General features: G+C 49.3%; 1 protein-coding gene across 1 annotated transcript in view; it reads left to right on the plus strand.

Moving 5' to 3' along the window:
- Positions 1–15,256, plus strand: part of LOC117438833 (tenascin-X-like) — a gene marked incomplete at its 5' end in the record, with an annotated part of 90,374 nt that overhangs the window by 29,953 nt on the left and 45,165 nt on the right. Inside the window, 5 exon segments of the mRNA XM_034074216.1 lie at positions 665–958; positions 3,665–3,952; positions 6,313–6,606; positions 10,946–11,239; positions 14,731–15,018. Coding sequence (XP_033930107.1) covers positions 665–958; positions 3,665–3,952; positions 6,313–6,606; positions 10,946–11,239; positions 14,731–15,018 — 1,458 coding nt within the window.

Raw genomic sequence — 15,256 nt, forward strand, 5'->3', positions numbered from 1 at the left:
AGAATGGATACTGCAATGTATGATTGGATTGACGGATGGATGATAGAACCTGAAAGTCTCCAAGGACAGGTTTCACTTTGCTGAATAAGTGATTGAATGTAAATGAGGCAGATGATGGAGTTTGTGCTTGATCATGTGTTGTGTGGATAAAAGGTCTTCAGAGCAGCCTGGCTGCTGTGGGGTGGGTGGATGGATGGATGCATGGAGGGATGAATTTGGATTTATGGGTAGCAAGATGAATAGATTGACCCATTGACTATGGAATCCTGGAGAGTTGAATCCCAGTGAGACGCATCGAAGGTTGGATGGACGAATGGATAAGTAGATGGATGAACAGTCAAATGGTAGATGATTGAGTATGTCACTGTTCCTGTATTGGGCAGTTGATAGGAATTCATAGATGCAAGGCTGGAAGGAAGGATTGAAGACAGGATAATTAGTGGGTGGATGGATGGATAATGGATGTATAATGGATGGATGGATGGAAGGAAGGAAGGAAGGAAGGAAGGAAGGAACGAAGGAAGGAAGGAAGGAAGGAAGGAAGGAAGGAAGGAAGAAAGGAAGGATGGGTGGATAATGGATGGAAGGAAGGACGGATGGATGCATGAATGGAAGGATACATATGCAGATGTTCATGGTCTTCATTGCGTCATGTCCATTGCAGCCCCAGCTCCACAGGAGGAGGAACCAGCAGCGCAGCCAGTGCTGGGTGAGCTGAGGGTGTCCGAGGTCAGCCCTGACTCGGTGCAGCTGCAGTGGAGCGTCCCCGAGGGCACCTTTGACTCCTTCACGCTGCAGTACCGCGATGCACAAGGCCAGCCCCAGGTGCTGCCCGTGGACGGGGGTTCCCGCACGCTGACGGTGCCGGGGCTGTCCCCGTCCCGCCGCTACAAGTTCAACCTGTACGGGCTGTGGGGTCGCACACGCCTGGGCCCCGTCTCCACCGACACTGTCACAGGTGAGGGGGCTCTGGCACCAGCCCCGCTGAAGCGCTTGGGAGGGGACAGGAGCTTGGGCAGGGCCCGTGCTGGTGCCTTGGGCAATGGGGGAGAGGGGTGGGAGGGGATGTGGGATCAATGGGAGGATGGGGTGTGAGAGGTTGGAAGGATGGAGGGGTGGTTGTGGGTGGATGGATGGGTGCGTTGATGGTGGGTGGATGGATAGATGCATGGATGGATTGATGGTGGGTGGATGATTGATGGATGGTTGATGGATTAATGGATACGTCAATGGGAGAACGCATGGATGCATGGATGGATGGAAAGGTGGATGGTTGAAAGGTGCATGTCTGGCTGGATGGAGGGATGGATGGAAGAAAGGATTTCTGAGCAGAAGGATGAGCAGACAAACAATGTTTGTTGAAAGCCTGGGGAGCTGGGTGTGAAAGGAATGCATGGAGGGATGAATGGGTGAATGAATACAGCAATGGATGCTTGGATTGATTGATGGAAGATTGAACCTGAAGGTGTTCACGGCCAGGTCTGACTGTGCTTGATCAGTGGTTACACTTACAGAAGGCAGATGGTGGAGTTTGTGCTTGAGCAGGAAATTGAATGGTTGAATGTCTGTTCACCGGAATGGCTGCCTGTGGGATGGGTGGATGGATGCATGAGTTTGGGTTTATGAGTTGATAGATGGATAGAAAGCTGCATGGAATATGGAATGCCTGGAGAGCTTTATCCCAGTGAGTTGTGTTGAGGGTTGCATGGATGAATAAATACACGGGTGAATGAGTGGTCATATGTTACATTTTGAGTATGTTGTTGATCGTGTATTGTGTGCTCAATAGGACTTTATAGATGCATGTCTGGATGTAAAGATGGAAGAGGTAGGATGGAAGGATGGATGGATGAATGGATGGATTGATGGATGGATGGATGAATGGATGATGCATGGATGAACGAATGGATGGATGAATGGATGTATTTAGATTTATCAGTAGATGGATGGATAGAATTAACCTTTCAAAATGGATTCCTGGAGCGCTGTATCCAAATGTGAAGCGCTGAGTGTTGGATGGATGTGGAGTTACGTTAACAGATAGACAGTGAGGTGGTGGATGTTTGTGTTGCGGATGCTGTATGGAGTATTTGATAGGAATTCATAGAGGCATGGCTGGTAGAACGGATTGAAAACAATATAAATAATGTATGGATGGATCGCTTGGTGCATGATGGGTAGATGGATGGATGAGTGTGTGTTTGAATTGATTGGTGGATGGATAGATGATGGATGGATGGGTGAATAGATGGGTGGATGGATGGGTGTATGGATGGATGGATGGATGATGGACACATGGGTGAGTAGACGTGTGGATGGATGGATGGATGGTTGGATGATGCATGGATGTATGGATCAATGGGTGGGTGGTTGAATGGATTGGTGGGTGGATGTATGGATGGATGTATTAATGGGTTGATGGTTGGGTGGATGAATTGAAGAATGTATGTATGTTTGTATGGATGATTGTCGTGGTTTAAACCAAGTCGACACACAGCTCGTTCACTCACTCCCCCCCTTGCTGCCCCATCTCCCGGAGAGTTAGGAAGGAGAATCCAAGGAATGTGGCCCCCATGGGTTGAGATAAGAACAGTTTAATAACTAAGGTATAACACAAATCACTACTGCTACTACTACTACTACTACTACTACTACAAATAAACTCCTACAAATAAAGCAAACAACAAGCGAAGAGAATACAACACCTCACCAGCCACCGACCAATAACTCACTCCACCTTGCCCGGCCGAGCACCGCGTGCTCCCTCCTCCATTACCCCCCCCAGTGCTCCCCCCCCTTCCAGCCCTCTCCCAGTTGCATCCTGGGCATGACGTGCTATGGTATGGAATACCTAATTGGCTAGCCTGGGCCAGGTGTCCTGTCTCTCCTTCCTCCCGGCCTCCCCTCCTCCACCTGGCTGGAGCACGTGCTCAGAAAAGGCCTTGAACAAAAACACCCCCAAAACATGCTCGCTATCAAGCAACTGTTCCCAGCCCAGAAGTCAAAACACAGACTGCACCAGCTACAAGAAGGAGAAAAAATGACTGCTACTGCTCAACCCATGACATATACCAATGTGAAGGTCTGAGTGTTGGATGGATGTGGAGTTATGTTAATTGATGGACAGTGAGGTGGTGGATGTTTGAGTGTGCTGCTTATGCTGTAAGGAGTATTTGATAGGAATTCATAGAGGCATGGCTGGAAGGACGGATTGAAGACAAGATAAATAATGGATGGATGGATGGCTGGGTGGATGATGGGTAGATGGATGGATGAGTGCGTTGCTGGGTGGATCGGTGGATGGATGGACGATGGACAGATGGGTGAGTAGACGTGTGGATGGATGGATGATGCATGGTTGGATGGATCGATGGGTGGGTAGATGGATGGATCGATTGGTTGGTGGATGTATGTACGTATGTATTAATGGGATGATGGATGGGTGGATGGATGGAAGAATGTATGTATCTTTGGATGGATGATGAATGGATGGGTGGATGGATGGATATATGGATGGATGATGCACGGACGCATTGATGGATTGGTGCTTGGATGGATAGATAAATGGGTGGATGGATAATGGACGTATGAATGATGGATGGATGGCTGCATGTACATGCAGATACTCATTCCCCACATTGTGCCCTCTCCATTGCAGCCCCAGCTCCACAGGAGGAGGAACCAGCAGCGCAGCCAGTGCTGGGTGAGCTGAGGGTGTCCGAGGTCAGCCCTGACTCGGTGCAGCTGCAGTGGAGCGTCCCCGAGGGCACCTTTGACTCCTTCACGCTGCAGTACCGCGATGCACAAGGCCAGCCCCAGGTGCTGCCCGTGGACGGGGGTTCCCGCACGCTGACGGTGCCGGGGCTGTCCCCGTCCCGCCGCTACAAGTTCAACCTGTACGGGCTGTGGGGTCGCACACGCCTGGGCCCCGTCTCCACCGACACTGTCACAGGTGAGGGGGCTCTGGCACCAGCCCCGCTGAAGCGCTTGGGAGGGGACAGGAGCTTGGGCAGGGCCCGTGCTGGTGCCTTGGGCAATGGAGGAGAGGGGTGGGAGGGGATGTGGGATCAATGGGAGGATGGGGAATGAGAGGTTGGAAGGATGGAGGGGTGGTTGTGGGTGGATGGATGGATGGATGGATTCATGAATGGATGGATGGATTAACGGATGAATGGTTACATAAATGGATGATGAAAGGATGGACGGATGGGTGGAAGGATGAATGGATGGATAGGTGGAAGGATGGATTTATGGATTGTTGGTTGGATTGATGGATGGCAGGATTTATGAGTAGAAGTATGAGTATACTTAAACAATGAATATGTAAATGGGCACTTGTTGTGGTTTAAATCCAGTCCACACCCACAGCTCATTCACTCACTCCCCCCCTCGCTCCCCCAACTCCCAGAGATTTAGGAAGGAGAATCCAAAGAATCTAGCCCCCACAGGTTGAGATAAGCACAGTTTAATAGCTAAGGTAGAACACAAATCACTACTGCTACTAATACTACAAATAATAATGATAAAGCAAACAACAGGTGAAGAGAATACAACATCTCACCAGCCACCGACGCATAACTCACCCAAGCCTGCCCGTCTGAGCACCGACCCATACCTCCTCCATCCCCGCCCAAGCTCCAGTTCTTCCAGGTCTCTCCCCGTTCTATCCTGGCTATGTCCTGCTATGGTATGGAATACCTCTTTGGCTAGCCTGGCTCAGGTGTCCTGTCTCTGCTTCCTCCCGGCCTCCCCTCCTCCCTGGCAGAGCAGGAGCTCAGAAAAGGCCTTGGACAAACCAAACCTTTGAGCAGTAACTCAAAACATACTTGCTCTCAGCAACTGTTCTCAGCCCGAAAGTCAGAGCACAGACTGCACCAGCTACCAAGGAGGAGAAAAATGACTGCTACTGCTCAAAGCAGGACACTGTGCTTGAACAGTGATTACGTGTACAGAAGGCAGACGGTGGAGTTTGTGCTTGAGCATGTATTGAGTGCTTGAAGGTCTGTTCACCAGAATGGCTGCCTGTGGGATGGGTGGATCAATGGATGGGTGGATGAATTTGGGTTTTTGAGTAGATAGATGGATAGAAAGCTGCATGGAATATGGAATGTCTGGAGAGCTTTATCCCAGTGAGATGTGTTGAGGGTTGCATGGATGAATAAATACATGGGTGGGTGAGTGGTCAGATGGTAGATTTTGAGTATGTTGTTGATCGTGTATTGTGTGCTCAATAGGACTTTACAGATGCATGGCTGGATGTAAAGATGGAAGGGAAGAAGTAGGATGGATGGATGGATGGAAGGATGGATGCATGGACAGGTGGATGGATGGATAGATGAAAGGATCAGTGATGGGTGGACAGATGGGTGGATGCGTGGATGGATGCAGGGATGGAAGGGTGGATGGATACAAGGATGGATTGCGGAAATGATGCATGTATGGATGGAAAAAAGGATTTATGAGTAGAAGGATGAGTAGACTGAAACAATGTTTGTTGAATGTCTGGAGAGCTGGATGCTGTTGGAATGAGTGGAGGGCTGCATGGATGAATGGATACAGTAATGGATGCTTGGATTGATGAATGGCTGATAGACCATGAAAGCCTTCAAGGGCAGGTTTGGCTTTGCTGAATCCGTCATTGATTGTACAGAAGGTGGATGGGGGAGTTTGTGCCTGATCATGTGTTGAGTGGTTGAAAGGTCTTTAGAGCAGCATGGCTGCCTGTGGGATGGACGGACAGATGGACAGATGGAAGGATGCATGGATGGATGAATGGATGTCTTTGGATTTATGAGTAGATGGATGGATAGAATTACCCTTTCAGCATGGAATCCTGGAGAGCTGTATCCCAATGTGATTCACTGAGGGTTGGATGGATGTGTAGATATGTGAACAAATGGATAATCTGATGGTAGATGTTTGAATGTGTTGCAGATTCTGTATGGAGTAGTTGATAGGAATTCATAGCTGCATGGCTGGAAGGAAGGGTTGAAGAGGGGATAAATAATGAATGAATGGATGGCTGGGTGAATGATTGGTAGATGGATGGTTGGGAGCGTGGCTGGGTGGCTGGATAGATGAATGGATGATGGATGGATGGATGAGTGCGTGGTTGGATGCAAGGTTGGAAGGACGGATGATGGAGGGATGGGTGAACAGATGGGTGTATGGATGGGTGGATGGATGAATGGATGGATGATGCATGTATGGATGGATGGATGGGTGTATGGATGATAGAGGTATGGATGATGGATGGATGGATGCATGTACATGCAGATACTCATTCCCCACATTGTGTCCTCTCCATTGCAGCCCCAGCTCCACAGGAGGAGGAACCAGCAGCGCAGCCAGTGCTGGGTGAGCTGAGGGTGTCCGAGGTCAGCCCTGACTCGGTGCAGCTGCAGTGGAGCGTCCCCGAGGGCACCTTTGACTCCTTCACGCTGCAGTACCGCGATGCACAAGGCCAGCCCCAGGTGCTGCCCGTGGACGGGGGTTCCCGCACGCTGACGGTGCCGGGGCTGTCCCCGTCCCGCCGCTACAAGTTCAACCTGTACGGGCTGTGGGGTCGCACACGCCTGGGCCCCGTCTCCACCGACACTGTCACAGGTGAGGGGGCTCTGGCACCAGCCCCGCTGAAGCGCTTGGGAGGGGACAGGAGCTTGGGCAGGGCCCGTGCTGGTGCCTTGGGCAATGGAGGAGAGGGGTGGGAGGGGATGTGGGATCAATGGGAGGATGGGGAGTGAGAGGTTGGAAGGATGGAGGGGTGGGTGCATGGATTCATGGATGGATGGATTCATGAATGGATGGATGGTGGGTGAATGATTGATGGATGGTTGATGGAATAATGGATACGTCAATGGAAGAACACATGGGTGGATGGACGGATGAATGGAGGGATGTATTTGAATTTATGCTTAGAAGGAAGGATAGAATGACTTATTGACTATGGAATCCTGGAGAGCTGTATCCCAGTCAGACACGTTGAATGTTGGATGAATGAATGGATAACAACATGGATGGACAGCCGGATGGCAGATGATTGATTATGTCACTGTTCCTGTATTGAGCAGTTGATAGGATTTCATAGGTGCAAGGCTGGAAGGACGGATTGAAGAGAGGACATTTAATGTATGTCTGGATGGATAATAGATGGATAATGGGTGGAAGGGTGGACGTCTAGAAGGACGGACGGATGAATGCATGTGTATTGGATTGATGGATGGATGGAGGAACGGATTGATGGATGTTTGTTTAGGTGAACACATGGATGTGTTGAAGAAAGGATTTATGGATAGAGAGATAAGTAGATAGGAACAATGTTTGTTGAATGCCTGGAGAGTTGGATGCTGATGGAATGCACTGAGTGCTGAATGAAGAATGGATCCTGCAATGGATGGTTGGATTGACGGATGGATGATAGAACCTGAAAGTCTCTAAGTGGAGGTTACACTTTGCTGAATAAGTGATTGAATGTAAATGAGGCAGATGATGGAGTTTGTGCTTGATCCTGTGTTGTGTGGATGAAAGGTCTTCAGAGCAGCCTGCCTGGTGTGGGATGGGTGGATGGATGGAGGCATGGAGGGATGCATTTGGATTTATGGGTAGAAGAATGAATAGATTCACCCATTGACTATGGAATCCTGGAGAGTTGAATCCCAGTGAGACGCATCGAAGGTTGGATGGACGAATGGATAAGTAGATGGATGAACAGACAGGTGGAAGATGATTCAGTATGTTACTGTTCCTGTGTTGAGCATTTGATAGGAATTCATAGAGCAAGGCTGGAAGGAAGGATTGAAGACAGGATAATTAGTGGATGGATGGATGGATAATGGACCGATGATGGATGGGTGGGTGAATGGATAGATGGATACATATGCAGACGTTCATGGCCTTCATTGTGTCCTCTCCGTTGCAGCCCCAGCTCCACAAGAAGAGAAACCAGAATCAAAGCCAGTGCTGGGTGAGCTGAGGGTGTCCGAGGTCAGCCCTGACTCGGTGCAGCTGCAGTGGAGCGTCCCCGAGGGCACCTTTGACTCCTTCACGCTGCAGTACCGCGATGCACAAGGCCAGCCCCAGGTGCTGCCCGTGGACGGGGGTTCCCGCACGCTGACGGTGCCGGGGCTGTCCCCGTCCCGCCGCTACAAGTTCAACCTGTACGGGCTGTGGGGTCGCACACGCCTGGGCCCCGTCTCCACCGACACTGTCACAGGTGAGGGGGCTCTGGCACCAGCTCCGCTGAAGCGCTTGGGAGGGGACAGGAGCTTGGGCAGGGCCCGTGCTGGTGCCTTGGGCAATGGAGGAGAGGGGTGGGAGGGGATGTGGGGTCAATGGGAGGATGGGGTGTGAGGGGTTGGAAGGATGGAGGGGTGGTTGTGGGTGGATGGATGGATGGATGGATTGATGGTGGGTGGATGATTGATGGATGGTTGACGGAATAATGGATACGTCAATGGAAGAACACATGGATGCATGGATGGATGGAAAGGTGGATGGTTGAAAGGTGCATGTCTGGCTGGATGGAGGGATGGATGGAAGAAAGGATTTCTGAGCAGAAGGATGAGCAGACAAACAATGTTTGTTTAAAGCCTGGGGAGCTGGGTGTGAAAGGAATGCATGGAGGGATGAATGGATGAATGAATACAGCAATGGATGTTTGGATTGATTGATGCGTGATGGAACCTGAAGGTATTTAGGGCCAGGTCTGACTGTGCTTCATGAGTGGTTACACTTACAGAAGGCAGATGGTGGAGTTTGTGCTTGAGCAGGAAATTGAATGGTTGAATGTCTGTTCACCGGAATGTCTGCCTGTGGGATGGGTGGATGGATGGATGAATGGATGAGTTTGGGTTTATGAGTAGATAGATGGAGAGAAAGCTGCATGGAATATGGAATGCCTGGAGAGCTTTATCCCAGTGAGTTGTGTTGAGGGTTGCATGGATGAATAAATACACGGGTGAATGAGTGGTCATATGTTACATTTTGAGTATGTTGTTGATCGTGTATTGTGTGCTCAATAGCACTTTATAGATGCATGTCTGGATGTAAAGATGGAAGAGGTAGGATGGAAGGATGGATGGATGAATGGATGGATTGATGGATGGATGGATGAATGGATGTATTTAGATTTATCAGTAGATGGATGGATAGAATTAACCTTTCAAAATGGATTCCTGGAGCGCTGTATCCAAATGTGAAGCGCTGAGTGTTGGATGGATGTGGAGTTACGTTAACAGATAGACAGTGAGGTGGTGGATGTTTCTGTTGCGGATGCTGTATGGAGTATTTGATAGGAATTCATAGAGGCATGGCTGGTAGAACGGATTGAAGACAATATAAATAATGTATGGATGGATGGCTTGGTGCATGATGGGTAGATGTACGGATGAGTGCGTGTTTGGATGGATTGGTGGATGGATAGATGATGGATGGATGGGTGAATAGATGGGTGGATGGATGGGTGTATGGATGGATGGATGATGGACACATGGGTGAGTAGACGTGTGGATGGATGGATGGATGGTTGGATGATGCATGGATGTATGGATCAATGGGTGGGTGGTTGAATGGATTGGTGGGTGGATGTATGGATGGATGTATTAATGGGTTGATGGTTGGGTGGATGAATTGAAGAATGTATGTATGTTTGTATGGATGATTGTCGTGGTTTAAACCAAGTCGACACACAGCTCGTTCACTCACTCCCCCCCCTTGCTGCCCCATCTCCCGGAGAGTTAGGAAGGAGAATCCAAGGAATGTGGCCCCCACGGGTTGAGATAAGAACAGTTTAATAACTAAGGTATAACACAAATCACTACTGCTACTATTACTACTACTACTACTACTACTAATAGAAATAAGCTACTACAAATAAAGCAAACAACAAGCGAAGAGAATACAACACCTCACCAGCCACCGACCAATAACTCACTCCACCTTTCCCGGCCGAGCACCGTGTGCTACCTCCTCCATTACCCCCCCCAGTGCTCCCCCCCCTTCCAGCCCTCTCCCAGTTGCATCCTGGGCATGACGTGCTATGGTATGGAATACCTAATTGGCTAGCCTGGGCCAGGTGTCCTGTCTCTCCTTCCTCCCGGCCTCCCCTCCTCCACCTGGCTGGAGCACGTGCTCAGAAAAGGCCTTGAACAAAAACACCCCCAAAACATGCTCGCTATCAAGCAACTGTTCCCAGCCCAGAAGTCAAAACACAGACTGCACCAGCTACAAGAAGGAGAAAAAATGACTGCTACTGCTCAACCCATGACATATACCAATGTGAAGGTCTGAGTGTTGGATGGATGTGGAGTTATGTTAATTGATGGACAGTGAGGTGGTGGATGTTTGAGTGTGCTGCTTATGCTGTAAGGAGTATTTGATAGGAATTCATAGAGGCATGGCTGGAAGGACGGATTGAAGACAAGATAAATAATGGATGGATGGATGGCTGGGTGGATGATGGGTAGATGGATGGATGAGTGCGTTGCTGGGTGGATCGGTGGATGGATGGACGATGGACAGATGGGTGAGTAGACGTGTGGATGGATGGATGATGCATGGTTGGATGGATCGATGGGTGGGTGGATGGATGGATCGATTGGTTGGTGGATGTATGTATGTATGTATGTATGTATTAATGGGATGATGGATGGGTGGATGGACGGAAGAATGTATGTATCTTTGGATGGATGATGAATGGATGGGTGGATGGATGGATATATGGATGGATGGATATATGGATGGATGTGTCGATGGATGGGTGGATGGATGGGTGGATGGATAGGTGGATGGATGGGTAGATGGATGGATGATGCACGGACGCATTGATGGATTGGTGCTTGGATGGATAGATAAATGGGTGGATGGATAATGGACGTATGAATGATGGATGGATGGCTGCATGTACATGCACATATTCATTCCCCACATTGTGTCCTCTCCATTGCAGCCCCAGCTCCACAGGAGCAGGAACCAGCAGCGCAGCCAGTGCTGGGTGAGCTGAGGGTGTCCGAGGTCAGCCCTGACTCGGTGCAGCTGCAGTGGAGCGTCCCCGAGGGCACCTTTGACTCCTTCACGCTGCAGTACCGCGATGCACAAGGCCAGCCCCAGGTGCTGCCCGTGGACGGGGGTTCCCGCACGCTGACGGTGCCGGGGCTGTCCCCGTCCCGCCGCTACAAGTTCAACCTGTACGGGCTGTGGGGTCGCACACGCCTGGGCCCCGTCTCCACCGACACTGTCACAGGTGAGGGGGCTCTGGCACCAGCCCCGCTGAAGCGCTTGGGAGGGGACAGGAGCTTGGGCAGGGCCCGTGCTGGTGCCTTGGGCAATGGAGGAGAGGGGTGGGAGGGGATGTGGGATCAATGGGAGGATGGGGGTGTGAGAGGTTGGAAGGATGGAGGGGTGGTTGTGGGTGGATGGATGGAGATATTGAACCATGACTGTATATGTGGATCGATGGATGGATGAATGGGTTGATGGTGTGTGGATGATTGATGGGTGGTTGACGGAATAATGGATGTGTCAGTGGAAGAACGCATGGATGCATGGACGGATGGTTGGAGGGATGTATTTGAATTTATGCTTAGAAGGAAGGATAGAATGACCCATTGATTATGGAATCCTGGAGAGCTGTATCCCAGTCACACGCGTTGAATGTTGGATGGATGAGTGGATAAGTAGATGGATGAACAGCCAGATGGTAGATGATTGAGTATGTCACTGTTCCTGTGATGAGCAGTTGATAGGAATTCATAGATGAAAGCCTGGAAGGACAGATTGAAGAAAGGATATTTAATGTATGGATGGATGGATAATAGATGGATAATGGATGGAAGGGTTGAGGTCTAGAAGGAAGGACGGTTGAATGCATGGATATTGGATTGATGGATGGATGGAGGAACAGATTGATGGATGTTTGTTTAGGCGAACACATAGATGGGTTGAAGAAAGGATTTATGGATAGAGAGATAAGTGGACAGGAACAATACTTCTTGAATGCATAGAGAGTTGGATGCTGATGGAATGCACTGAGTGCTGAATGAAGAAGGGATACTGCAATGGATGGTTGGATTGACGGATGGATGATAGAACCTGAAAGTCTCCAAGGACAGGTTTCACTTTGCTGAATAAGTGATTGAATGTAAATGAGGCAGATGATGGAGTTTGTGCTTGATCATGTGTTGTGTGGATAAAAGGTCTTCAGAGCAGCATGGCTGCTGTGGGATGGGTGGATGGACAGATGCATGTAGAGATGCATTTGGAGTTCTGGATAGAAGGATGGATAGAATGACCCATGACAATGGAATCATTTAAAGCTGTATGCCAATGAGATTTATTGAAGGTTGAATGGACGAATGGATAAGTAGATGAATGAACAGTCAAATGGTAGATGATTGAGTATGTCACTGTTCCTGTGTTCAGCAGTTGATAGGAATTCATAGAGGCAAGGCTGGAAGGAAGGATTGAAGAGAGGATAATTCATGGATGGAATGTGGGTAAATGAATGTATGGAGGGATAGATGGATGTTTTGATGAATAGATTGATTGTGGGTGTATGATTGATGGATGGTTGACGGATTAATGGATACGTCAATGGATGAACGCATGGATGCATGGATGGAAGGAAAGGTGGATGGTTGAAAGGTGCATGGGTGACTGCCTGGAGGGATGGATGGAAGAAAGGATTTCTGAGCAGAAGGATGAGTGCACAATGTTTGTTGAAAGCCTGGAGAGCTGGATGCTAAAGGAATGCATGGAGGGATGAATGGATGAATGAATACAGCAATGGATGCTTGGATTGATTGATGGATGATTGAACCTGAAGGTGTTCAGGTCCAGGTCTGACTGTGCTTGATCAGTGATTACATGTACAGAAGGCAGATGGTGGAATTTGTGCTTGAGCATGTATTGAGTGGTTGAAGGTCTGTAGATCGGAATGGCTGCCTGAGGGATGGGTGGATGGGTGGATGGATGGATGAGTTTGGATTTATGAGTAGATAGATGGATAGAAAGCTGCATGGGATATGGAATGCCTGGAGAGCTTTATCCCAGTGAGATGTTTTGAGGGTTCCATGGATGAATAAATACATGGAGGGATGAGTGGTCAGATGTTAGATTTGGAGTATGTTGTTGATCGTGTATTGTGTGCTCAATAGGACTTTATAGATGCATGCCTGCATATAAATATGTAAGGGAAGAGGTAGGATGGATGTATGGAAGGATGGATCGATGAACGAATGGATGGATGGATGGATGAAGGGATAGATGATGGATGGCCAGAAGGATGGATGCATGGATGGATGCATGGATGGATACATGGACAGATTGAAGAACAGATGTATGCATAGATGGAAAAAAGGATTTATGAGCAGAAGGATGAGTAGACTGAAACAATGTTCAATGTCTGGAGAGCTGGATGCTGTTGAATGAGGAGAGGGCTGCATGGATGAATGGATACAGCAATGGATGCTTGCATTGATGAATGGCTGATAGACCATGAAAGCCTTCAAGGGCAGGTTTGACTGTGCTGAATGTGTGAATGATTGTACAGAAGGCGGATGGGGGAGTTTGTGCCTGATCATGTGTTGAGTGGTTGAAAGGTCTTTAGAGCAGCATGGCTGCCTGTGGGATGGATGAACAGATGGACAGATGGAAGGATGCATGGATGGATGAATGGTTGTATTTGGATTTATGAGTAGATTGATGGATAGAATTAACCTTTCAATACGTAGTCCTGGAGAGCTGTATCCCAATGTGATGCACTGAGGGTTGGATGGATGTGTAGATGTGTGAACTGATGAATAATCTGATGGTGGATGTTTGAGTGTGTTGCGGATGCTGTATGGAGTAGTTGATAGGAATTCATAGATGCATGGCTGGAAGGAAGGCTTGAAGAGAGGATAAATAATGGATGGATGGTTGGCTGGGAGGTTGACGGTTAGATGGATGGATGGATGGATGGGTGCGTGTCTGGGTGGCTGGATAGATGTGTGTATGATGGGTGGATAAGTGAATAGGTGTTTTGATTGATTGGTGTGTGAATGGATGGATGGATGGGTAGATGGATGGATGGATGATTGGTGGGCGGATGGATGGGTGCGTGGTTGGATGGATGAGTGAATGGATTAGTGTGTGGATAGATGGATGTGTGGATGGGTGGGAGTATGGATGGATGACGGACGGATGGGTGAATAGATGGGTGGATGGATGTTGCATGGATGATGCATGAATGGATGGATAGATGAGTGGTTGAATGGATGGGTGGATGGATGGCTTTATGGATGGATGGTTGGTTGCATGGATGGATGGATGGATGGATGATGTATGTATGGATGGGTGGGTGGGTGGATGGATGGATTGGTGGGTGGATTGATGGATATGTGAATTGAAGAATGAAATGAAGAATGGATTGACGTAGAGGGTATAAGGAAAAGGAATGGGTGAATGGATGGGTAGATGTATGGAGGAAAGGATTTATGAGTACAAGGAAGAATAGAAACAATTTCTGTTTAATGCTTGGAGAGATGGATACTGATGGAATGGATGGAGGGTTCAATGGATGAATGGATGCAGCAACAGATGAATGGAAGGGGATTGAATAGAAGAAAGAGTGGAAGGAGAAAGGATTACGTGGATGGATAGATCTTCTAATGGAAGAATGCATGATTGAAGGGACAAGAGTTGAGCGCATTGATATTCATGTTGTGCATTGTGTCCTCTCCATTGCAGCCCCAGCTCCACAGGAGGAGGAACCAGCAGCGCAGCCAGTGCTGGGTGAGCTGAGGGTGTCCGAGGTCAGCCCTGACTCGGTGCAGCTGCAGTGGAGCGTCCCCGAGGGCACCTTTGACTCCTTCACGCTGCAGTACCGCGATGCACAAGGCCAGCCCCAGGTGCTGCCCGTGGACGGGGGTTCCCGCACGCTGACGGTGCCGGGGCTGTCCCCGTCCCGCCGCTACAAGTTCAACCTGTACGGGCTGTGGGGTCGCACACGCCTGGGCCCCGTCTCCACCGACACTGTCACAGGTGAGGGGGCTCTGGCACCAGCCCCACTGAAGCGCTTGGGAGGGGACAGGAGCTTGGGCAGGGCCCGTGCTGGTGCCTTGGGCAATGGAGGAGAGGGGTGGGAGGGGATGTGGGATCAATGGGAGGATGGGGGTGTGAGAGGTTGGAAGGATGGAGGGGTGGTTGTGGGTGGATGGATGGATGGATGGACGGATGAACGGATGGATGGATTAACGGATGAATGGTTACATAAATGGAT

The sequence above is a fragment of the Melopsittacus undulatus genome, unplaced genomic scaffold (genome assembly GCF_012275295.1).
Source record: "Melopsittacus undulatus isolate bMelUnd1 unplaced genomic scaffold, bMelUnd1.mat.Z mat_scaffold_65_arrow_ctg1, whole genome shotgun sequence".
Taxonomy (NCBI): Eukaryota; Metazoa; Chordata; class Aves; order Psittaciformes; family Psittaculidae; genus Melopsittacus; species Melopsittacus undulatus.